Source organism: Oreochromis aureus, linkage group 3 (assembly GCF_013358895.1).
Source record: "Oreochromis aureus strain Israel breed Guangdong linkage group 3, ZZ_aureus, whole genome shotgun sequence".
NCBI lineage: Eukaryota > Metazoa > Chordata > Actinopteri > Cichliformes > Cichlidae > Oreochromis > Oreochromis aureus.
Genome location: NC_052944.1, coordinates 80,330,868 through 80,357,695, shown reverse-complemented (window position 1 = coordinate 80,357,695; position 26,828 = coordinate 80,330,868). Strand labels below are relative to the sequence as shown.

The following is a 26,828-nucleotide window of genomic DNA, read 5'->3' as shown; positions in this document are numbered from 1 at the left end:
GCAAGTACGATTCAATTCAGAGAGATGACTGAAAAGGAAAAACGCAATGGACTCATTCCCCAGCCGGAAGGCACAGGGACCAAATTATCTCATCCAGCGGTAGAAGCCTCAACGTATAGGAAGCATGCTGAGGGGATACTACGGTACGCACCCCAGCCCGCCGCCACTCACCAAGGGCAACTCCAGACTGAGACAGAGTCCAGCGCCTCTCCATTTGACTGGTTCTAGAGCCCAAGCCATACATTGAGGTGAGCCCGACTATGTCTAGCCAGGAAATCTCGACCTCATGCACTAATAAAGGCTCCTTCCCTAACAGAGAGGTGAGATTCCATGTCCCAATTGCTAGTCTAATTAGCCAGGGATTGGTCTGCAAGGGGCCTCCACTCATAGCTGCCACGTGGCACACATTGCACCCGACCCTAAAGGTGCCTCCTGCGGGTGCATTGAGTTTCCCCACACATGTTTATAGACGAGTTAGAGAGCAAGAGAAGAAGAGACTGATTCATAAATGTCTTTGTTTCTGCTCTAACCTTACCCAAACAATGCTGCTCTACAACTCTAGACTACCAGCCACAAAGACAACAGCTGGAGAAACATCTGTCTACCTCTGACATCCACCAGCTCATCCATACAACAAACACACATCAACAACCAGGAAGCAGCTTCACCTCTGATCACACACACACTCAACTCTACTCACTCACCTGGAGGATCAACAACAGTCAGGTGGATGATGATGCTGTTCTTCCATGAGCGAGTTTCTTCAATGAAAACACGACACTCGTATGTTCCAGCATCATTAATCTTCACATTGTTCAGAATCAAAGACACGTCTCCATCCTTCATCTGTCTGTCCTGCAGATCCACCCGGTTCTTAAAAGATGGATGCTGGTGATCTGGAACAAACTGACCATCCTGATACAAAAGAACATATCCATCTGTCAGGTCAGCTCTGCTCCAATGTACAGATTTGATCTTGTTGTTTGAAGCTCGACATGTCAGAGTGACGTCCTGTCCAGACTTAACTTTGATGGTTTTCTTCTCTGAAAGAAGAAACAACACAGAGCAGAGAGGTTAAACGTCAAAGTACAATGATTATCAGAATGATTGACTTTAAATATTTTGTTTATTTCTGTTGACATTTGAGTTTTCTGTCATGTTGGGTTTAATGAAGCTCTGAACATCGAGCAGCTATTTAAATGTTTTAAAGTCAAGTCTTCATAGCATGCTCTGTTGTCTCTTTCTCTTTAATCTCTCTCACACTCCTGTCACACTGGTGTGTGTGACTGCAGCAGCATCTGCACATGTGCAGTTGTCGCTGCTCCTCCTACACTCAGCTTCAGTCTAACCTGATGTGACTCGAACTCTGTTCCTGCCATGTGATTGGTTTAGAGTGATGCTATTTTCATTGTTACTGAACTCTAATGTTACCTGTCAAAACAAAGAGGGAATAAATTCTATTGACTTTCTATTGAGCATGTTTCTTGTTTCTACTGAGGAAAAGTTATTTCTCAATAATGAGCTTCATCATTTCATCGCCCAGCTCTAGATTACAGTGAGAGACATTGAGCTCACACAGACTCCATCTACCCTGATGATGCCTTCACACACACAGACAAACTGAATCAATATGAAAATAATTCTTCTGAACTTCTGGTTTCTAACAGCTTCATCTGACCTGGCGACACAAACAGCAAAGTGGAGCAGACTGACACAGTTACTGCAGACGTTTGTGTGTTATTGTCACTGCTGATCTACATTATTATAAATGTGTGAATCTGTAATCTCAGTGACTAACAGAGAACCTGAGTCTAAACCTGATCAGATGAAGTGTGAGGTTGTGAGAAAGTCTCTGCCTGCATTCATAGATGTGTCCTTTCAGCTGCTCTGATCCAACCTTTGGTCTCTAAGGCTACGTCCACACTTACACATTTTCGATTGAAAACGAAAACAATGACGAAAACAATTGAAAACAATGACACATTTAGGTCATTTGATGCAGTCATGTGACCACTTCAACCAGCTCATCCATACAATAAACAAACATCAACAACCAGGAAGCAGCTTCAGCTCTGATCACACACACACTCAACTCTACTCACTCACCTGGAGGAACAACATGAAGGTGGATGATGCTGATGGGTTCAGTACTGACGTCTCTCCTCCCGTGCTTTGTTCTGCTAACAACACGACACTCGTATGTTCCAGCATCATTATTCGTCACATCCTTCAGAATCAAAGACACGTCTCCATCCTTCATCTGTCTGTCCTGCAGATCCACCCGGTTCTTAAAAGATGGATGCTGGTACTCTGGAACAAACTGTCCTTTTTGGTAAAAAAGCACATATTCATCTGTCAGGTCAGCTCTGCTCCAATGTACAGATTTGATGTTGTTGTTTGGAGCTCGACATGTCAGAGTGACGTCCTGTCCAGACTCAGCTGTGATTTTTTTCTGCTCTGAAAGAGGAAACAACACAGAGCAGAGAGGTTAAAGGTCAAAGTACAATTATGATCAGAATGATTGACATTAAATATTTTGTTTATTTCCTTTGACATTTGAGTTTTTAGTCATGTTGGATTTAATGAACCTCTGAACATCCAGCAGGTCACCAGTGAATTTTAGCCTCATGCTAAACATGCAAAGTTTCAGAAACTACAAGAAACTACAAGACTACCGACAAACCTTACTGGACATAAGAGATGGACTTTCTCATCACTTTCCGGAGTTCAAGTTTTGCAACACGGACCCTCTGTTTGCAGACCCCCCATTCATCTCACCTGAGACGCCTTTGTTCTCTGGCCCTGGAGGCCGCAAACGCTGACGCAGAGGGAGAAGATCTGGCGTTCTGATTCGACTGAGAAGGCTTACCAACAGACCACCGTTACCCAGTTTATTACTGGCTAATGTGCAGTCTCTGGAGAACAAGCTGTGCGAGCTTCGGGCACGGATCTCATTCCAGCGAGAGATGCGTGACTGCTCCGTGATCTGCCTCACAGAAACCTGGCTATCGGACAAGGTACCGGACTCCGCAATACAACTACTGGGGTTCTCCGTGCACCGCGCGGACAGGTCACAGGAGCTTACTGGGAAAAGCAGAGGTGGTGGTGTGTGTTTCATGATCAACAACAGCTGGTTTGATTATGCGAACGTGCACCCGGTCAAATCCTTCTGCTCACCGGACCTGGAGTACCTGATGGTTAAGTGCCGGCCATTCTGGCTACCGAGGGAATTTACAGCAGTGATTATTACGGCTGTTTACATTCCCCCACAAGCCGACACTGACCGAGCACTCAGGGAACTGTACAGCGCGATCAGCAGTGAGGAAACCGCACACCCAGAGGCGGCATTTATCATGACCGGGGACTTTAACAAAGGAAACCTGAAGAAAGTTTCACCAAAACTCCACCAACACATCCATTTCAACACTCGTGGAGACCGGCTACTTGACCACTGCTACACCTCTTTCCGGGCTGCGTACAAAGCCCTCCCTCGCGCCCCATTCGGCCAATCAGATCACCGCTCCATCCTGCTCCTGCCCACCTACAGGCAGAAGCTGAAACAGGAAGCGCCAACCCTGAGGGCGGTGCATCGTTGGTCGGACCAATCGGAGTCTACGCTGCGGGACTGTTTTGATCACGCGGATGTTTCACGTGGCTGCTAATGACATCGATGAGTACACAGACTCAGTCTGCGGATTTATCAGAAAATGTGTGGAAGATGTCGTCCCATCCAGAACAGTTAAATCCTTCCCAAATCAAAAACCCTGGATTAACAGAGATGTTCGCACGGAACTCGCCGAACGGAGCACCGCTTTTGCCTCCGCGAACACATTGGACTACAAACATGCACATTACCAACTCCAGAAGATGATCAAAGCAGCCAAACGTGAGTACAGGGACAGGGTGGAGTAACAGTTTGACAACCCTCGGAGACTGTAAACAAAATCGCACTCTGTGTGAGGATCTAAACATATTCTACGCTAGATTCGACACAGCGAACACCATGAGACTGGACAGTGTGCGCACCACAGATGATGTCAGTTCGCACACTGTGTCTGAGGAGGATGTGCGGAAGTGTTTCAGGAAGGTGAACGCGCGCAAAGCTACTGGTCCGGACGGGATTCCCGGCCACGTCCTCAAGTCATGCGCGGCTCAGCTGGCTGGAGTGTTTACACACATCTTCAACCTTTCCCTCTCTCTGTCTGTAGTCCCAGCCTGCTTCAAAATGGCCACCATCGTCCCTGTACCCAAATCCTCCACCATCTCCTCATTGAACGACTGGCGACCAGTAGCCCTGACCCCCATCGTGAGCAAATGATTCGAGAAGCTGGTCAGGGACTTCGTTTGCTCTGCACTACCCGACTCACTGGATCCTCTACAATTCGCATACCGCCACAACAGGTCTACTGATGATGCCATAGCCCTGACACTCCATGCTGCCCTGTCACACCTGGAGAAGAGAGACACGTTTGTAGATTACAGCTCAGCATTCAATACCATCGTTCCCTCAAAGCTGGACAGGAAACTGCAGGATCTAGGACTGAGCAGCTCCCTCTGCAGCTTGATCCTTAACTTCCTGTCTGACAGACGCCAAGTGGTCAGACTGGGCAGCACCACCTCATCCCCCATCACAATGAACACTGGTGCTCCACAGGGGTGTGTACTGAGCCCTCTCCTGTACTCACTTTACACCTACGACTGCACGGCCACTAACAACTCCAACATCATTGTGAAGTTTGCGGATGACACTAAAGTGGTGAGTCTTATCACCAACAGTGATGAGACGGCCTACAGGGAGGAGGTCAGCGCCCTGACCCACTGGTGTCAAGACAACCATCTCACCCTCAACGTCGCAAAGACAAAGGAGCTGATAGTGGACTTCCGGAGGTGCAGAGGAGTACACACCCCCATCACCATCAACGGCGCTGCTGTGGAGAGAGTGAGCAGCTTCTGCTTCCTTGGTGTACATCTGGCTGAGGATCTTACGTGGTCAGGACACATAAACAAAACAGTGAAGAAGGTTCAGCAGCGCCTCTTCTTTCTCAGGAGACTGAATAGATTCGGCATGAGCCCCCGCATCCTCAGGACCTTCTATCGCTGTGCCATTGAGAGCATCCTCACTGGATGCATCACCACCTGGTATGGCAACAGCACCGCTTACAACCGCAAAGCTCTCCAGAGAGTGGTGCGGTGTGCTGAACGGATAATTGGAGGTTAGCTTCCCTTCCTCCAGGACATCTACAGGAAGCGGTGCCTGAGGAAAGCGGGGAGGATCGTCAAGGACTCCAGTCACCCCAGCCATAAACTGTTCAGACTACTTCCATCAGGAAGGAGGTTCTGCAGCATCCGGTCCCATACCAGCAGACTGAGAGACAGCTTTTTCCAACAGGCCATCAGACTGCTGAACACGTCATAGACACCTCACCCTCACTACTGGAACTTCAACATTATGCACTCCAAACTGTACATTAATGCCACTGTTTTGAACAATATCCAACTACCAACCTCTGTATTTTTTATATATTTATTTTATTTTTACTCTATTTAATTTGTAAAATATGTATACACACACACACACATATACACACGTAGACATACATATTTAGTATACACATTCAGTAATATGCATACTCTCTTATATTGTACATATATTTATTCATATAATTCTCAGATTTACCCATTCTTATATTTGCTTGTTCTTATGTTATTGTACTTTGCACACCTCTGTTGCTTGTGAAGCTCGCGCACAAGAATTTCACTCACATGTACTGTACCAGTGTACCTGCACATGTGATGTGACAATAAAAGTGATTTGATTTGATTTGATTTTGACATAATGTGTGAGAGAAAGCAGCCTCTCATTATAAGACACTGTGAGTCTCTGCATGCTGCCTTTATGGAGCTACAGCTGTTTGTATACACTGAACAAAAAGCTTTGTAGCTGTATACTGACTCCTGACACTACAACACATAACACTGACGCACACATTACACTTCTTGGTCTCTGTCACAGCTGGATTACAGATGTTAAGTGTCCACCCAGCCTCGTGTCTCCTTCACACACCTCCTTTGGGTGCTTCGCTGAGTCTGTCTCCCCTGTGCGACTCAGGCTGTGACAATATAAAACTGAGATTATAACTTAAGTTGGTGCATGGATATTAAACAAAGATTTTGTGTGTTTATTTTATCTGAAAATGTGAAAAACTGAAAAATGTCTTAAAAAAACAAAAATCTGCCTTTTATAATTTAAATATCATTACTTAACTTTAGAAAGACTTCCATTCACTCTTTAAATTTAATTTAATAAAAAAAACATATATTTAAAATATAGCTGCATCTCTACCAGCCTCTTCTGTTCCATGTGGGGGGATTTTCTATAAGGCAGGAGAAATTATCTCCAAGAAAATTAACAGACTCGGCCATTGCACAGTGGAACAACTTCTCTCCTTGAATGAAAACCAAACAGGATGACCTTAAATGGACCTCATGTTTTTACTTTACAAGTTCATAAGCATTCTCCCTCTCCAGTTCACAATCAATTCCACCCTAAGGTCAAAAATGACCATCCATCCATTCAGCCTTTTCAGGGTTGCAGGGGGTGCTGGAGCCTATGCCAGCTGTCATAGGGCGAGAGTTGGGGTACACCCTGGACAGCTCGCCAGTCTGTCGCAAGGCTAACGCATAGAGACAGAGAATTCGCACTCACATCTATGGGCAATTTGGATTAATCGACTAAGCTATCCTCACAAACTGGACGATGAGAGGAAGTTGGAATACACAGAGGGAACAAACCCATGCAAACACAGGAATCATGTTCATCATGCAAACTCCACAAACTCCACTCCCGGCCTGATGGTGACGGGCGACCGTGGCTCAGGGGGTTGGGAAGGGCACCTGTAACCGGAAGGTCGCTGGTTCGATCCCTGGCCTCTCTGTCCTGGTCGTTGTGTCCTTGGGCAAGACACTTTACCCTACCGCCTACTGGTGTTGGCCAGAGGGGCCGATGGTGCGATATGGCAGCCTCGCTTCTGTCAGTCTGCCCCAGGGCAGCTGTGGCTACAACCGTAGCTTGCCTCCACCAGTGTGTGAATGTGAGCGTGAATGAATAATGTCATTGTAAAGCGCTTTGGGTGCCTTGAAAAGCGCTATATACATCCAATGCATTATTATTATTATTATTATTGAACTCAGGACCTTCTTGCTGTGTGGCAACAGTGGTAACCACTGTGCAGCCCGGTCAAAAACACGTATAAGAAAATTGGCCTAATATGATATTACTTATAAACATACCTGTCCAGTGATTAATTGCATAAGTACATAGAGGCTGGACCTCACAGCAGAAGCATGCGCCATAATGTGTTGTAACATACTGTAACGCGTTATTAAGTAACGTGTTACAGTAACTACGTTATTATTGTGGTAACGAGCACGGTAACTAGTTATTATGCCAAAACCAGGAACGCGTTACTCGTTACTGGGATTTAGATAGGCTCGATACTCGTTACTTCGTGTGGTGGATATCGCGGAGCTTCCACAGATTCAATAACATTAGCAAGTGGTGGAAGCCAGCAGGTGGATGAAGGAAAAGGGAGGCGAGAGCAGAGAAACGAGGCGGCCGCCGGTCCGAGTGTCAGGTGAACTGAACTTCAGGTAAGAAGTTATGACCTGCAGTCTATCAGTCAGATATAAACCAGGTTTAAGATAAGATAAGATAAGATAGAACTTTATTAATCCCTCGGGTGGGTTCCTCTGGGAAATTCGGTTTCCAAAAAAAGCACAACACCAACAGAAGTTACAGAGCGTGAGGAGAATATTATATATATAAATACACATATAAATACAGAGACATATATAGATAAAAAATACGAAGGGGATAAATAGAATAAATAAGAATAAAAAATAAAAATACAAGTGAATTGCACACTTCAAGTATTAAAGTCTATTGCACCGTTGACTATTAACAAAAGTATTGCACAAAAGGTATTGCACAGTGAAGTGAAGAGGCACTACAGTTTAGTTGTTCCCCCCTCCTTTGTCCTCCTGTTTCTCCTCCCTCTCCCCTCCAGAGAGGAGTTAAACAGTCTGATGGCATGTGGGACAAAGGAGTTTTTTTTTTTTTTGCCTGTTCCGTTTGGCTCTTTTGCCATCAGAATTATTGTCTAAAGGCGAAGAAAGATGCCCAACGAATTTAGTTTACCAAACGGACCATCCCAGCCTTGCCGTAATGGTCTATTTGATTCACCTTTTATTGTTTATTTTATTTTTCATTTGCTGAATACGGGACAGACTTAACTGGGGGAAAGAAAGGGGAGAAAGAAAGAGGGAAAGGAAAACAGCTGAGAAGAGGGACGGGGGAAAAGGGCAAAAAACAAAAACCAACAGAGGAAGCACACAAAAAATACATATATCGATCGATCGATCACCTGTTGAGAAAGAAAAAAGAAAACAAGCAGAAGAAAACGAGGGTAATAGAATAAACAACATCACAATGATATATGGGAATATGGCAGTAAATATTAAATGTTAAACATTATTGTAAGATCGACAGCGCACAGTGTGCTTTGAGGTAGGAGCCAAAAAGGGTGTAGTTTGTGTGTGTGAGCACCTGTGTGTACACCTGTGAGCATGAACGCGCTTGTTTTTTAAAAGGTTCCTTCATGTAATGATCTGCTAGAGGGTGTGGGGGGCCACTGCCCCGTCCTTCAGGGCATGAAGCAGGTATGGAGGAGATCAAAACTCCAGACATCCACCTCCGAAGTGGCCCGAACGAGCCCCAGGCTCCAGGCCCGGATAAGCAGCCGGCAAGGAGTGAGCTGGTGTGTACCTGGGTGCCCATCCCCAGACACAAAGAACCACCAACGCACCGATGTCTGAGGGCGTCTGCCACTGGCAGGGGACGTGGTGGGGGGAGATGGGCCTCCAAACCTTGTAGGGCCTGAGATGTCCCCAGAGAGGTGGAGTCTGATACCCAACCTGACATATAGACACAAACATACAGGCACACGCAGATACAAACATCCATTCCCACCCTCATGCTCTCAAATGCAATTACTCCACACTCAACCAACGTGGAGACAGATGTAAAGAGACACCGTACACAATCACACTCCCCAAGCGTACTCTAAGAACCGGGTCTAGGTACCCTTGCCCATGGAGGGGGAAACTGCACCCAGACCCAGGTGGTGTTACCCTTTTCCCTGAGGTGGGGAGAAGCAGACCGCCCCGACTCCGCAGCAGCAGGGAGGCCCCACATACCAGACCCCAGTCGGACGGCCAACTCCTCCTCCTAGCCCCCCCGCTCCAACAGGCCGCAGAGAACGGGGGTGTGAGAAGACTCCAAACCTCCCTCCACCCGCTCATATGTAGTGTTGGTGTACGTTTGTTCTAAGGTGCATTTAAAACCCAGGAGGGCATGGAGCTACCTGCCAGAAAGCAGGTAAGTGCATAGCCAACCTGATAGCCCTCAATGTCTACGTGTATTTACAATTGAGAGGTGGGCAACGACGCCAGGGGTGAGGTGTACACCCTGATGGTGATTTGGATTCTGTGTGGCGTGCCCACCCCCAAGATCCTATATGTATGTGTTATGAGAGTGTGAGTAATGTGAATGTCTAAGTTGTGAGATAAAATTGAGGCAGAGGCAGCCAGAAGGGGACAGAGGGGGGTGGGGGGTGGGGGGGGGGATGCCTCCTCTGCACCCTGGTGACACACCCCTACCCCAAGCCCCTGCATGTGTGGGTGATTGTGGTGGAGCAGGAAGAGGGAGGCACAAAGGAGTTTTTAAGTCTGTTGGTTCTTGTCTTTGGGAGAAGCAGCCTGTCACTGAACAGACTCCTCTGTTTGTTTATGGCCGTGTGCAGAGGATGCCCAGCATTGTCCATAATGTCCAGCAGTTTTTTTAGTGTCCTTTTTTCTGCCACTGACACCAGAGTGTCCAGCTTCATGCCAACCACAGAGCCTGCCTTCCTGATCAGTTTCTCCCAGCCTGGATGAGTCCTTCTTTGCTGTGCTGCTCCCCCAGCACACTACAGCATAGAAAAGCACTCCAGCAACCACCGACTGGTAAAACATCCTCAGGAGCTTCCTGCAGATGTTAAAAGACCTCAGCCTCCTGAGGAAGTACAGTCGGCTTTGGGCTTTTTTATACAGGTGCTCTGTGTTGCATGACCAGTCCAGTTTATTGTCCACCCACAGCCCGAGGTACTTGTACTTGTTGACCACCTCCACCTCCTCCCCCTCTATTCGAACCGGCAGTGGACCTTCTCTGGACCTCCCGAAGTCCACGACCAGTTCCTTAGTCTTTGAGGTGTTGAGTTGCAGGTGGTTTGTGTGACTCCATGCGACAAACTTCCTCACCAGACTTCTGTACTCCTCTTCCTGATCATCCCAGATACACCCCATGATGGCTGTGTCATCTACAAACTTCTGAATGTGGCATAATTCAGAGTTGTAGCAGACGTCAGAGGTGTACAGGGTGAAGAGAAGAGGGGACAGCACAGTTCCCTGTGGTGCTCCTGTGCTGCTGACCACAGTGTCAGACGTGATGTTCTTCAGCCTGACGTACTGTGGTCTGTCAGTGAGGTAGTCGGAGATCCAAGCCACCAGGCAGGGGTCCACCTGCATCCTGTTCAGTTTTTCCTGAAGCATACAGGGCTGGATGGTATTAAAGGCACTGGAAAAGTCAAGAAACAGGATCCTGACTGTGCCTTTTCCCCCATCCAGGTGTGAGTGAGCTCTATGCAGGAGGTACAGGATGGCATCCTCCACTCTGACACCCGCCTTGTATGCGAACTGTAGTGGGTCCTGGGCATGTTGTACCTGTGGTCGGAGGAGGTTGAGGAAGAGCCGCTCTAAAGTCTTCATGAGATGTGACGTCAGTGCCACCGGTCGGAAGTCATTCAGCTAGGTTTAGGGGGAGTTTATTTTCGGTATGCTGACTTTTTCGTACTGCGTGCTAGCTAGCATGACGGAGTTTTTATACAGCTGGGTGGGTGCTATGTTACTGATTCTGAACTTTATTTTGTTCATACGGTAAGACTAAGGAGCTTGGAAAGAAAAGCGTCTGGACTGTTTCTGAGAGACAAATAACACCAGGATCCTTTTCTACGTAGCTGACAGCTGGTAACTGTGCAGGAGCGGGTCTAGCAAAGTGTTGCCAGGGGGGCAGGTAGGGCATTAACAGGGAAAGTTTGCAGTCTGCATGTCAAATATTCTTGGGCAAGATACTAACACCAAATTGCTCTCCGTTGCATCCATCGGAGTATGAATGTGTGTAAATGTTACTTAGAAAGCACTTAGAAAAATGGGCTTGTGCGAATGGGTGAATGCGCAAGTTGTGTAAAGTGCTTTGAGTGCTCAGAAGAGTAGAAAAGCGCTATATAAGAACAAGTCCATTTACCATTTACCAAAGGGGGGCACAAGGAAATACTTTTCTTTATTATTCTCATTTAAAATGTCTCGCTTTTAAAAAAATAGTTATCTGAGTCTTACAACAAACAATTGATAGATTGATGCATACATACCATAAGAACAGTGTACATCACTGTCACAACAGTGTTTATTTTCATTCAAAGGCTTTATGATTTTTCCTATAATGGTGGGCCGGTCTCTAGTCAAAATGCCTGGGACGATTTTTTTGTCCCAGTCCAGCTCTGTATGCAGCTCATCTGCAGTCTGGTGTTACCTACATCTTCCTATTCAGAAGGCAGAATTTCCAAGTTCTGAGTACAATCAAAAGCACCACGACTGCAGTTTTTGTGTTGGATGTAAAAAGCAGGCTAGAATCATGGCGGCGGTCAACGACGGTCCAGGCGTGGGATTTCTCTCGTGGAAATGTGCACATTATTTTTTCCTTTCTATTGGTAGGTGGCACAGTGCACTTGTGGCAAGTAAGCAAGCTAGAAGACTGGCAGTCTGGCTGGGTATCCAGTTACGGAAGCAACACATTAACAAGAGAATTCTGAGTAAAACCAAAGTTACTTTCCCTAGTAACTAGTTACTTTGAAAGTAACGAGTAACTTGAAGTAACTGAGTTACTTATTTAGAGAAGTAACTAGTAATGTAACTAAGTTACTAATTTAAAGTAACTTACCCAACACTGGTTGTACATTATTATACATCACTGTTCCCCAGGTGTTTCCTCGTTGCCTTGATTACCTCGTGTATTTAGTGTCTGTGTCTCCCTCTGTCATTGCCTCGTTCAACGGCTGTGTGTTAGTAAGTAAGTAAGTAAAATTTATTTATATAGCGCTTTTTAAAAGAGGAGGTTATTTCAAAGTGCTTCACATGGGAATAAAAGCGTATCAAACAAAACAGTAAAAGTAGTATAAAAAAGGTATAAAAGCATGTTCTGCCTGCTTCTTTAGTTCCAGTTTTGTTTTTGTATTAAGTCCAGCAATAAAGCTGTGCCTTAAGTTTAGTTTTGTCAGAGAGTCACCATTTTGGGTTTTCTATCCTGTCCATTTCACACAGCACATGATGCATATTTGTATATGTAGAGATGTGTTGTTATATTTTGTAACATTCTATAATTTCATTTACTCAACAACTGTTCTAACTTGGAAAAACTGTGACCACATCATTATGTGAAGAACGCTGTCTACAGGTCAGGGGACAGGCTAGCTTATAGAAATGCTTGGAAATATCTCAAAGAGGGCATTAAAGCAGCAAAACACAGATACCAGCGATGCATTGAGGGGCATTTTGAGAATAACAACCCCTGTAGCATGTGGAAAGGCATCAAAGCCCTAACGGACTATAGGAACAGTCCCTCGTTGACACGCTTCCTGACACCCTGAACCAGTTCTTTGCCCGCTTTGATGGTCGCTCCAACAGCATGGGAACCCAGACAGCACCATTACCCATAGAGGAGCCGTTACCTGTCTTTGTATGCCATCAGGTGAGATCCACGCTGAGGAGGATCGATGTCAGCAAAGCAGCAGGACCAGACAGGGTTGCAGGACGCATGCTGAAGTCATGTGCCAACTGGCGGGGGTGTTTACCAACGCTATCAACATAGCTGGCCATTGGGCATACCGGGCATTTGCCCAGAGGGCCGTTGGTGATTTTTTAACGGTATAAACCCTGAAAGGTGGTGGATTGTCTAGATGCTGGGAGATGTGTAAAAATAACTCAATTGTTTGGTGGTGGCTATTGCGGAGCTTCCACAGATTCAGTAACATTAGCAAGTGATGGGGGCCAGCAGATGCAACACGCTGGCAGGTGGATGACAGAAAGGCAGGAGGAGCAGAGACCCGAGGCGAACTGAATAACAGGTAAGAAGTTATAACATGCAGTCTATCTGGGTCAGATATAAACCAAGTTTAGGTGGAGTTTATTTTCGTTATGCTGACTTTTTACAGTCAGTTACAATAACTCGTACTGCGTACTAGCTAGCATAACTTGTTTTATCTTATTTTATTTATACGGTTAGTTATTAGAGTTTCCAACTGTCCCGTAAAAAATGGAATGGTCTCGTATTCAGTTTTGTATTGAGGTGAAAAGGAACACAGTTTGTCCCGTACTTCAGCTACAACAAAAAAGACACAAAACTGGAGTTATTGTCTTTGCTGCACAGCTACCTCTTCTGCTCTCATTCTCTCCCCTCCCTCTCCTGTTTTTACTTCAATCATGAAACTGATCAATGATCAGCTGATCGGCTTTTCTCTCTTGTTTATTTATCGCCCACTTTGCGCCAGAAAGAGGAAACCAGCGGATGTCGCGCTAAACAACATCAGCATGTTTAAGCTTGATCAGCTGTTGTTAGAATTTATTTAATATTAATTTCTAGTATCAGCTGAAACCAGGAGATGTCCTTACTAAATCATCAGAGCTGAACAGGTGATGGAGAAGCAGGTTTACCTTTTCGAGGACATAAATGAGTTGAAGGGAAGTTATGAACTGTTTCTGAGAGACAAATAACACCAGGATCCTTGTCTAAGTAGCTGACAGCTGGTAACTTGAAGGGGGCACAAAGAAATACTTTTCTTTCTTATTCTCATTTAAAATATCTCGCTTTTAACAAATAATTATCTGAATCTCACAACAAACGTTTTTATCTGATGTAAAATGTATAGAAATGCATTATTGTACATGGTAATTTTTTTAGGGTCCCATCATAATTTCTTCAGAAGTAGCTAAGTACTGTATATGATGCCAGTATTTTCCCACATTTTCTAGATACTGTACCAGTACTGTGTGTGAAATGCCATCAAAAAGTCAATTAAGTTTTTCTTTCTCACCTGTCTTTCTGTCTCCTTTCACTTTTTAAAGGTTGCCATGTTAGAAAAAATATTTTGCCCTGCCATGCTGTTTATTGATGTGGCAAATGAATGGTTCATGAAAATATATCTAAATCTGTCATCAGTAATCAGTAATGATCATGTCTCACCTCTAGTCTTCTCTGTTTTAATTTCAGGTTTTCACCATGTGTTGAAGATAGTTCAGGAGGTTTATTCGACCAAGCAGTCTACTTTTGGGTACTGTTTAGAATACCAGAATAGGGAGGAGGGTGAAGGTTTAAGTTTATTAGATTGATACATATATATCAACAAGACAGTGTACATCACTGTGACAACAGCATTTGTTTTCATTCAAAGGATTTATGATTTTTCCTATAATACCTGGTGGGCCGGTTTCTAGTCAAAATGCCCGGGACGATTTTTTGTCCCAGTCCAGCCCTGGCCGTCAATCTGTCTCTGCAGCAGGCTGCAGTCCCAACATACCTCAAATCAACTACCATCATTCCTGTGCCTAAAAGACAGTCAGTAAAATGTCTGAATGGCTATCGCCCGGTCACTCTGACACCAATTATCATGAAGTGTTTTGAGAGACTCGTTCTTTCACACAACAAGGGCTGCATCCCTGCTGACCTGGACAGCCTACAGTCTGCTTACTGCAAGAACAGATCAACAGAGGATGCAGTCTCAATTACACTTCACACCAGCCTTACTCATCTAGAGCATCCCAATACATATGTTGAGATGCTATTTGTAGTCTGAAAAGAAACTGAAAGGAAAAGCGTCTGGACTCCTTTCAGTTGCATGAAGACATTTCACCTCTCATCCGAGAAGCTGGGAGTTTCCCCCCAAAGAGGGACAAAGGACCCCCTTATGATCCTCTACCTAATCACATGAGCCAAGGTGTGAAAATGGGTGTGGGTCACAATCAGCCAGGGTTTCGGGTGAGCTCATTGTGAAACCTGGCCCCCATGTGATTTCCTGAGGTCAGATGGCCCAGGATGTGAGTGGGCGTTTAGGCGTCTGGGAAGGGATCTCAAAACTGGATTACTAATGCATGACACACAAGGTTGTGGGAAGGTACAGGATATATGACACAGTGATGCTGATGCTATCAGACTTTCCGTAACCACTCCATGTACAACAGCCCAGATCAGCAAACAGTGACTGCTCAGCAGTGTTGGTCTAGTTACTTGTAATCAGTAATTAGTAATTAATTACTGATTACTTCTACAAAAAGTAATCACATAACTTTACTGACAACTTATTTTCAAAAGTAATTATTTACTTAGTTACTTTAAAAAAAAACATGATACACAATCTGAAAAGATAATAAAGCAATAGACCTTTAGTCCAATTCTATTTTTATGCATAATCCCTTATATAAAATATAATTACATTTCTTAAAAGCCTCTTTTTAAAATTTGTTTCATTAGTTTTAATCTTTTAACTTTATGCCTCAAGCACAAATTAAATTATGGACAACAGTCTTTGATTTGAAGAAATTGATGAACATTTAAACCTATTTTCTGCACATTCCAGGACATAAAATAACATATTTCTTTGTGTTTACACTCACACTTTCAAATAAATGGAAGTAAAATACAGCAGAAAATAAATAATATCAAAGACTCAGCGGCACCATGTTTTGTTGTTCTTAAATCGATTTTCACCTCTTTAGCAGGAGTGGGGCAGGCGGAGGTTTGTCCTGGTATCAGTGTTTGGGATTCGGTAGTTTTTCTGTGAATTTCACATTCCAGTGGCAGCGTACTCTGTGCTTGCTCAGAAGTTTAGGGGTTTTTTTCACTGTAAAAAGAAGTTTTCTTCCCACGCATTGTACAGCAGATGCTGTTTTTTTTTTTAACTTATTATGGAATCAAACTCAAAGTAAGGTCAGTACTTGCAGACGTGTTACTTGTAACATGTTACTGCCCATCACTGCTGCTTAGTGTGACCAGGATATTCTGAGCTCCATCCTAAACCTGAACAGCTGTTCACCAGAATCGTGTTAATTACTGCTCAAAGCTGCTTTGACCTGAAAACTGGATTGAAAGTTTCTGAGCATTTCAGAGATCTTTTGGGAACAAGTAGTTACTGGTTACAGATAAATGTCATGTGGAGTTATTAGAAAGCATTTGATTTAATGTTGGCCGGTTCATCTGTGAAAACAAATCAAATGAACAAAGAAGAAAATCACCTCTACCTAAAAAAACGGATTGAATGTTCACTGGTGGATATTCCTGTCGTGTTTGGGTCAAATCTGACCAGTTTAGAACTTAAAACCTCCTGCTGCTGATCCAACCTAACTTGAACTTAAAACACTCATCAATATTGTGTTTTGCATCCTTACATCCTAAGGCCTTATGACATCCTCCACACTATGCACTTGAACATATCACACTGATGATCACCTCTTTCACTGAATTTTGAGTGTTTTAATCAACATTGTTACATCTGTGGTGTTCCCGGTCATAAGTGACCACCATAGGAAATGAATGGGTATCCCATTGAATGGGTTGTTCAGTGAATGGGCCACTGAACAACACCCAGTATACAACCCATCGAATTGGCCACTGGTGGAGCGTCTACCAGTTATGTACAATCCAGGCCCTGAAGTGGCAGTTGATGAGCGCAGGTATATGCAGGTATACGTGGGGAAACCCAGTACTGGAAGGGCCAAAAAAAAACCCAGGGCATGCATCATATGCTCTTGGTCAGGAGCTGCTGAAAAGACAGCTCACCATCGTAGGGACAGTGAGGAAGAACAAGCCGGAACTTCCCCCTGCGCTGGTATTAACCAGAGGAAGAGACACACTCTCACTCTTGTGTCATAAGTTCCCAAGAAGAATAGAAATGAAATCCTGATGAGCACGCTACACAAAGATGCCACTTTTGGCACCACAGAGGACAGGAAGCCCCTTATGATCCAGGACTACAACAAGAACAAAGGAGGCGCTGACTACCTTGAAAAGGTAAAGTTTCATCAGTCATGCATTTATTTTATTTTTATTTATGTGTATCATAGCATTTTGTGTACGACAGACTAAATATTGTTCCTAATCTCTTATTTATTGTTCTCTTTATTGCAGCTTACTGGCACATACAGCTGTTAATGACAGCCTGTTGACCTGTGGTACTGTTCCACAACATCCTTGATGGTGTGGACAGCCATCGACCAAACCTGGAATCAGGGGAAGAGTTTCAAAAGGAGACTTTTCCTAGCAAAGCTGGGGAAAACTTGACTCCTCTTATTCAATGGCGCAGCACATTCCTCGCACACCAGCCAGTCTGATTAGGAGTGTGCAAGCTTCAGCCCCAGCCACTGCTCTCCAACCAGCAAGTGGGCTGAAAAGGAAGCGCTGAGAGCTCTTTGCCCCTAGAGACAACAAAACAAGCCTAAGATGCTGCAAATATGCCACTCATGTGCACATGCACACACAAAAACACACATGCACACTCACACATACACACAAGGCTTCATGTTGAGTTTAGTCTTTGGTTTTCAATTTATTTTTTACATTACATGTTCATTTTGTAATTCATTTTCTGTCATGAACCGGCTGTGTGGAGGCAGATGAGGACTGAAATGCAAAACTCACAGAGACAGAAGCTGAACTGGGGGGGGTGAAAACGATGTGCCGGGAGTCCGCTGTTGCGTTTTGGACGAAATGCATTCTGGGATATATAGCTGTCCCAAGTCCACACCGGTGCATGCTCGATAAAACGGTTCTCGGCTTGATGCGTACTTCGAATTGGAACAGTACTTGGTCTCCGACTGATGACGTATCACGAGTACACGAGAACGCAAGTACGCACAAGTACGCATATTGATAAACGCCCATGCACATAAATACACAGAGGGTTAACAAGGGAAGTGGGAGCACACGGGGAACACAGCTGACAATCGTAACGAGACATGGCAGGAGAAACACGACACTGACGGGAGACTGTCAAAGTAAAACAGGAAGTACAGAGGTGCAGACAGGAGGAGAGAGAGACAGGAGAGCATGGGGAGAGCACAGGCATAGCGGGCTGGGGAAACATGGAATAAAACACGAGGGGAGACGAGGGTTCATAGATACAGAGAGGAGCACACAGGGGGTAATCAAATAAGGGACATCTTAGCAGAGCAACCTAGAAACCACGGCATGAATAAAGAACAAAACCCAAAACATGAAAACTATGAATGCTGGGCCACCATGGCCCAGGATCATGACATTTTCAGTGCCTTTTTGTATTTTCACTGCAGTTATTTTATGCCTAATTGTGTTTATTCATGTTAAACACTGCTTTGAGACACAGCTAAAGAAAGTTGAATAAAAATTTGATGGTGAGAAATGTTTTTTGTGATAACTTAAGAGCAGTTAACAAGGACCAGTCAATTTTGACCGGGAACACTAAAGTAAGGGGGGATGCAGAAAACCAGAGAGTTTAAAACATCTTCCAGATTCTGACCTCAAGGAGGGACAAGAAAGAAAATCAGCGATTTCCAGTTTTATTTCAAGTCTCAATAATTCAGTCAAGTTTTCATCAAGGATTGTTTGGTAGGTAGAAGATGGAGCCTAAATGCAAGATCCAGCAGAAAAAAACATAAACCCAAGAGCAGCTTTAAAGCTGAAATCTCAAAGTACAAAACCACTGCAGGTCAAAGAGTCTTAAACAACAGGAAACTCTTCAAGGAAACCAGATAAGCAGAAGGCAATGCAGCTCAACAGAAAACCTAGCATCTCAAAATGAAATTTAAGTCATGAACCCAAAAAACATAAACCTAAAGAACTCTTGAATGGAAGCGCGCAACTAAGAGCATAAAATACAATGACAGGAACTCCCACCAGGAATAAGAAAATAAAGACCCATAAACACTAAGAAATAACTGAAAGCAAAATATCAAGAAAGAATTAACAAAGAAAAAAAGAAACGTGATCCACGCTACAAAAACAGGAGTTTCCTGGAACACTTAATGTATCAGATCTGAGGACGTAGGAATTTCTTGTTTATATGATGTTTGTCTTTCCAGATGTGTGCAACCTTAATTAAGTAATTTTGTTCTTCCTGTTTCAGTGGTAACTGATAAACTGTTGGGATGGTTTGGAAGAATTGAGGGGAGTTTTTGCTTTGCAGACATTCTGACCACATGTGATGCCTGTTTTTATGAAAAATTACCTAGTACTGTGCAAAAGTCTTGAGCCACCCCTAACTTCTTTGTCTCCTTGGAATCAAATCACAACACTTTCTTCTTTTCAAAATAAAATATTAAGAAACAGCAGCAGCTTTCTGCAGCTTCTCTTTGGATACTGGCTGCTTTTTCACTCAGTTTCAGTCCTTGTAGCTGAAAGAGGAATTTGTTTCAAATATAAAAATACTCCAAGCTCAAAGGATGAAGCATCTTAAGACACTTTCATGCTAGCAGCCTGTCACTAAAACACAGTTCTTTTGGGGTTGAATCTATGCAAAATGTCAAAGATAAAAAATTTACAGTCACAATAGTTTTGGTCAATGATTTGTGCACAACAACAAAAATGGGACCTCTCTCATCCATCAGTCATCATGTGGACAATTTTCTGACACACTTTGAAGCTGATGGACGTTTTGTGTCTGCACTAAGTACGTTTTCAGCAGCTATGGCACCGGCAGGATTCACTTTCACAGACTCACAACCACCAGCTTCACCCCTCCCCTCCCCCTCCAGCTGTAGGCTTTAACATTGAGTTTCCCCACACATGTTTACAGACGAGTTAGAGAGCAAGAGAAGAAGAGACTGATTCATAAATGTCTTTGTTTCTGCTCTAACCTTACCCAAACAATGCTGCTCTACAACTCTAGACTACCAGCCACAAAGACAACAGCTGGAGAAACATCTGTCTGCCTCTGACATCCACCAGCTCATCCATACAACAAACAAACATCAACAACCAGGAAGCAGCTTCACCTCTGATCACACACACACTCAACTCTACTCACTCACCTGGAGGATCAACAACAGTCAGGTAGATGATGATGCTGTTCTTCCATGAGCGTGTTTCTTCAATGAAAACACGGCACATGTATGTTTCAGCGTCATTAATCTTCACATTGTTCAGAATCAAAGACACGTCTCCATCCTTCATCTGTCTGTCCTGCAGATCCACCCGGTTCTTAAAAGATGGATGCTGGTGATCTGGAACAAACTGACCATCCTGATACAAAAGAACATATCCATCTGTCAGGTCAGCTCTGCTCCAGTGTACAGATCTGATGTTGGTGTTTGGAGCTCGACATGTCAGAGTGACGTCCTGTCCAGACTCAGCTGTGATGATCTTTTGGTCTGAAAGAGGAAACAACACAGAGCAGAGAGGTTAAAGCTCAAAGTACAATTATGTTCAGAATGACTGACCTTAAATATTTTGCTTATTTCCTTCGACATTTGAGTTTTTAGTCATGTTGGATTTAATGAACCTCTGAACATCCAGCAGGTCACCAGTGACCCACTGAGGGGGAATTTTAGCCTCATGCTAAACATGCAAAATGTATTAACATGTAAACAGGCTGATTCTCTTCAGTTATTTACCTCAGAGATAAACAATTTCTAACAGTTAATCTCACCTGCAGAGACGAAAATGAGGATGCTGAAAAACAAAGTGGAGCAGAGTGATGCAGTTCCAGCAGACATTTCTGTGTTTCTGTATTAACATTCGAATCTGAGCTTCAGATTAGACTATATGACATTTTGAGGTTCAGATGAAGCTGAAAGTCCCTGAGTGAGAGAACAGCTTTGTAACTCCACACTTAAGAGTCAGAGAGAGAGACCCAGTTGGTGGGCTGGACCAGTGTCCTCCAATGCAAACGCAGAAATGAAGAAAACTGGAGAGCAGCCAGTCTTTAAATAATGATGCCAAAATATTTGTACGTAAGAGGTCAAAATCAGGACTCTTATTTTCTTAAATTAATGAGGAATAATCTGGTTTTGTGACTGAACCATATATAATAACACTCATTTGGTTTTGGACATGACTGATTATAACAAATATACACTGGTTAAAAGCTTTAGTGTCATTCAAGGTTGTTCAGCACTTTGGATTCAGAAATTATTTTATATTATTTTAAGAATCATCAGCTCTTTATAGAAAGCTGAGATGATAACTTAAGTTGGTGCAAGTAGATTAGACAAAGCTTTTTAGACAAAACACTTTGAGTGCTCAGAGCAGAAAAGGGCTATTTAAGAATCAGACTATCTTCAAGCAGTTTTTGTTTTCCTTTGTGTCACAAACGATAGTAGAGAATAAAAAAAACATCCCTGCATTATGTAAATCCAATGATCACACCTGACATGTGCCTTTGTATCATCATGTTAGATGATTGTAATGGCTTTTTAAAAATTCTAGTTTAGATAAAATCTCTGTTTCTCACCCCTTCTTACCAGAAAAATGCGATCAGACTGTGAACGTGGTCGAGTGAGTGAGCCCTGAGGGATCAGTGATGTCCTGAGATAGTACCTCTCACACAGGAAACCTTTCTTACACAAACTTTTTAAGAGAGAAGAAGAAAATAAAATAAAACCCATTGTTCTAGGAGGAGAAATGGCTGAGCAGCTGCATTAAAAGCCTTAGATCGGCATGTGAGATAGAAAGCATTGGATGCAGTGACGTTAAGCACTTCGCCAGTAAACGGGGCATTATAGTGTGGGGTTGTTATTCATGAGCTGGGCACAACTCTTAATGCTTTACCAAGACATTTTGGCTTGGTATGCTTGGGCTGGTGCTATCACTTGGTGATTGCTCTCTCTGTCGTAGAGTATCACTTTCTCTATCTCTTACAACACACAGTGGTGTTTTTGTGTAGGTTATATGCTTTGCCACTTTAGTTAAATCTTTTAGATAATGTCTTATTTCCTAGTCTAATCTTCACATGCTCTATGCCACCTACATCCTCTTTTGATTCACTCACTGTGTCTTCAGAGATCTGCTAGCTTAGTTTAGCTCGTAGCCGATTGATTAGAAACATGGCCTCTATACCTGTCCCTGCTGCACTTTCCTTCTCAGTGTTTGAGATGTTTATTTAGTCCTCCAAGAAAAGATGTGGGCTTTATAGAAAGTTGGGACACTTTCTGGGATAAATCTGGTCTTGTAAGACGAGATGGTAACCATCCTATTTTGAATGGAGCAGCAGAGATGCAGTCTTACATGTCTCTTTGCAGCTTCCCCTTTGTTATCTTGTCATCCCTTCAAATACCCATCCCCTGAAAGACTGTGCCTGCTCCCATTTTGCCTGGAAAAATAGTTTTCTGCTTTATATAAAAGCTCTTAATGAAGCTAGATCGTCATTTATTGAACAAATGTTAAAGTCAATGTGCTCAAATGGCACCTCCATTAATGGTAGCAGAGACAAAGTGATTGGGAACATTAATGGCCGGACATTAAGCTGCCTGTTGAGAATTATTCTGAGAGTCTACATTTTGGGTTTTCTATCCGTTCCACTCCACACAGTACATAATGTTAATATATGAATTATATACCTTCTTATGTACCTTATGAACCTTGTGGGGCACTGTGGTTCAAACCTGTAACCGGAAGGTTCACCCGTTGCCTACTGGTGGTGGTCAGAGGGCCCGGTGGCGCCAGTGTCCGGCAGCCTCGCCTCTGTCAGTGCGCCCCAGGGTGGCTGTGGCTACAACGTAGCTTGCCATCACCAATGTGTGTGTGAATGACTGGATATGTAAAGCGCTTTGGGGTCCTTAGGGACTAGTAAAGCACTATATAAATACAGACCATTTACCATTTTAAAGAACTGTTGAATGGGAGCACAGAACTAAAGACATAAAGTACCATGACAGGAACTCACATCAGGAACAAGAAAATAAAGACCCATAAACACTAAACAAAAAAACAAAAATGATCCAAGCTTTAAAAAGTTTCCTAGACAATTAATGTATCAGATCTGAGGACGTTGAATATAGCTGCTGGAATTTTTTGTTTATATGATGTTTATCTTTGCGGATGCTTGGGTGGAACCTTAATTAAGGTCTCTGGGCAAATTTAGGTGCTTTTCTTCTTCCTGTTGTTGTGGTAACTGATAAACTGCTGGGATGGTTTGAAAGAATTGAAGCAAGTTTGTGATTTGCAGACACTTTGTTGTTATATTATGAAAAATCACACAGTACTGTGCAAAAGACTTGAACCACCCAAACTTCTTTGTCTCCTTGGAATCAAATTTTAATTTCACAAAAAAATAATTAAATTCTCAATAAAAACCTCCATGTCAACCTTGCAGATCGTCATTCAGTTGTAGCTGAACCATGAGCCATGAGGCAAATCTCAATTAGCAAGTTACCATGGATCACCTCGTGGGTGGGGCTGCACAGCATCAACGCGTCAGCGCAGTTAGCTCGTTAACGCAGTTAGCTACATAAAGCGTTGACACTGTGCAGGTGATACGTGGTAACTCACTAACAGAGATTTGCTGCGTCAATGCTGTTATGGTGTTAACGTCATTTTAAAGAGATTAATGCTGAAAGCACTAATTCATACATCTTTGTAAAACTTTATGTTAATCGACATCCTGAAGATGAATAAACTGTAGTTCAGAGTCACTGACAGGCAGCACAGGAAAGTTCATTTCTGTGTGTCTTCAGATCATTTGACCCACAGTTCTGCTGGGAGGTCTGAAGATGATGATCAACATGTTTTTCACTTTTGGTGTCAACACAGAGTCTGGATTAAGGAGGTTGGAAAGAAAAGCGTCTGGACTTCTTGAGTTGCTTGAAGACGTTTCACCTCTCATCCGAGAAGCTTCTTCAGTTCTAAGGATCAGTGGTGGAGAGTCCCAGATTTAGACCTAGTGGGAGTTTCCCCCCCAAAGGGGGACAAAGGACCCCCTGATGATCCTCTACCTAATCACATGAGCCAAGGTGTGAAAGCGGGTGTGGGTCCTAATCAGCCAGAGTTTCGGGTGAGCTCATTGTGAAGCCTGGCCCCACCCTATCATGTGATTTCCTGAGGTCAGATGGCCCAGGGTGTGAGTGGGCGTTAAGGCGTCTGGGAAGGGATCTCAAAACTGGATTATAGATGGCAGACAGTTGGTGTCATAAACCCCCGCCTCTGTTCAAAGATGGTCGCTCACAGTGGACGTAAATGGCTTCTTTCACTCCTCTTTCAAACCATCTGTCCTCTCTGTCCAAAATGTGAACATTGGCATCCTCGAAAGAGTGACCTTTATCCTTAAGATGCAGGTGGACTGCTGAGTCTTGTCCTGTGGAGGTGGCTCTTCTATGTTGTGCCATGCGCTTGTGAAGTGGCTGTTTGGTCTCTCCAATGTAGAGGTCTGGGCATTCCTCGCTGCACTGTACAGCATACACCACATTGTTCAGTTTGTGTTTAGGAGTTTTGTCTTTAGGGTGAACCAGTTTCTGTCTGAGTGTGTTGCTGGGTCTGAAGTACACTGGGATGTTGTGTTTGGAGAAAACTCTCCTGAGTTTCTCTGATACACCGGCTACATAGGGGATGACAATGTTGTTGCGTCTGTCCTTCTTATCCTCCCTTGCTGGTGTCTGATCTTCTTTTCTGTGCCTCTTTGCTGACTTTATAAACGCCCAATTAGGATAACCGCATGTTTTAAGTGCTTCCTTTACATGTGTGTGTTCCTTCTTTTTCCCTTCAGGCTTAGAGGGAACAAGTTCTGCCCGGTGGTGTAGGGTCCTGATTACTCCAAGTTTGTGTTCCAGAGGGTGATGGGAGTCGAAGAGGAGGTACTGGTCCATGTGTGTGGGCTTCCGGTAAACTTCAATGTTGAGGTTGCCATTCTCTTCAATGTGCACAGCGCAGTCCAGGAAAGGCAAGCAGTTGTCCTTTGTGTCTTCCCTGGTGAACTTGATGTTTTTATCCACGGTGTTAATGTGCGCAGTGAAGGATTCCACTTCTTGTCTTTGGATTTTGACCCAGGTGTCGTCTACATATCTGTACCAGTGGCTGGGTACTCTCCCTCTCCCTTTAAAAGAGCCATCTATAATCCAGTTTTGAGATCCCTTCCCAGACGCCTTAACGCCCACTCACATCCTGGGCCATCTGACCTCAGGAAATCACATGATAGGGTGGGGCCAGGTTTCACAATGAGCTCACCCGAAACTCTGGCTGATTAGGACCCACACCCGCTTTCACACCTTGGCTCATGTGATTAGGTAGAGGATCATCAGGGGGTCCTTTGTCTCCCTTTGGGGGGGAAACTCCCACTAGGTCTAAATCTGGGACTCTCCACCACTGATCCTTAGAACTGAAGAAGCTTCTCGGATGAGAGGTGAAACGTCTTCAAGCAACTCAAGAAGTCCAGACGCTTTTCTTTCCAAGCTCCTTAGTCTAGGATGACCTGGATGACTGAGAACCTTCACAGACACAGAGTCTGGATCAGCAGCAGGAGACTCAGAGTTCAGCTCTTGACCCCTCTGAGATATTTCATATCCTCCCTGGTGAATTTGATGTGGTACATCCTGAGATTTGACTTTCACCCAGGTTTCTTCCACATAAATGAACTAATAACTTGGTGGTGTTTCAGGGTTGGATAACAAAGCTCTTTTTTCCATGTTGGGGAAACCTGCAGTGAGCTGAGACTGAAGAAGTAATGAGACCAGATGAGCAGAACCTTTGACCTCTTTTGACCCTGCTTCTTTTGTTTTTTTTTAGATGAGGAAAAAAACACTAACAGCAGCAACAAGAAGCAGAGGTAAAACTTGCAGTGCAATAGATTCATCCTTCTCCCCTTCACCCTTTCTGCCATTTTCTGTTTTAAGTTCATGTTTCTTCCTTTCATCCTTCTTTCCTTCTTCCTTCTTCCCTTCTTCCTTCTTCACATCATCCTTCTTTCCTTGTTCCTTCTTTCCTTCTTCCTTCTTCACATCATCCTTCTTTCCTTGTTCCTTCTTTCCTTCTTCCTTCTTCCCTTCAACTTTCTTCCCTTGTTCCTTCTTTCCTTCCTCCTTCTTTCCTTCTTCCTTCTTCGCTCCTTCATTTTTTACTTATGCTTCTTCCCTTCTTCCTTCTTTCCCTCATCCTTCTTCCCTTCTTCCTTTTTCACTTCTTCCTTCTTCCTTCTTCCCTCCATCCTCTGTGTCTCCTCCTGTGTGACCTGCAGGTGAGAAACAGGTGTGAGGTGTCAGCTGTCAGGTAGGTGATGAGTGAAGAACAGAACAGAATCCATTTCCTCTTCAAACTGCTGTCAGACATTATCTACTGCACTCTGATCACATCACTCAGACCAGCTGCTTTCTACAAAGTCTCATCAACAACATCTTTAGAAACAAACATCAACAACCAGGAAGCAGCTTCACCTCTGATCACACACACACTCAACTCTACTCACTCACCTGGAGGATCAACAACAGTCAGGTTGGTGATGCTGATTAGAGTCATAGGTCCTCCAACTCTCTGGACAACACGACACTCGTATCTTCCAGTGTCATTAATCGTCACATCCTTCAGAATCAAAGACACGTCTCCATCCTTCATCTGTCTGTCCTGCAGATCCACTCTGTTCATAAAAGATGGATGCTGGCTGTCAAGAAGAAAGTGACCATCCTGGTACAAGAATACATGGTCTGATGTCAAGTCATCTCTGCTCCACTCTACA

The 26,828-nt window shown here is 43.9% G+C and overlaps 1 protein-coding gene across 1 annotated transcript; it reads right to left on the bottom strand.

The window, feature by feature from the left end:
* Positions 1-476: 476 nt before the first annotated feature.
* Positions 477-26,828, bottom strand: LOC120437681 (T-cell surface glycoprotein CD4-like). The gene is made up of 3 exons (XM_039608200.1): positions 26,603-26,828; positions 2,107-2,140; positions 477-1,043 (listed from the first exon to the last, which is right to left on the bottom strand). The coding sequence occupies exons 1-3, from the start codon at positions 26,735-26,737 to the stop codon at positions 697-699; spliced, it is 516 nt and encodes a 171-aa protein (XP_039464134.1). The 5' UTR covers positions 26,738-26,828; the 3' UTR covers positions 477-696.

Bases quoted from the DNA above. Each gene is read 5' to 3' on its own strand.
- LOC120437681 (XM_039608200.1), bottom strand. From the start codon at position 26,737: ATGAACAGAGTGGATCTGCAGGACAGACAGATGAAGGATGGAGACGTG. The intron at 2,141-26,602 runs ATCAGCATCACC...AGTACTGAACCC, and splicing joins TTGGAGGACCTATGACTCTA to ATCAGCATCATCCACCTTCA. The intron at 1,044-2,106 runs GTGAGTGAGTAG...TTCTTCTTTCAG, and splicing joins CCTTCATGTTGTTCCTCCAG to AGAAGAAAACCATCAAAGTT.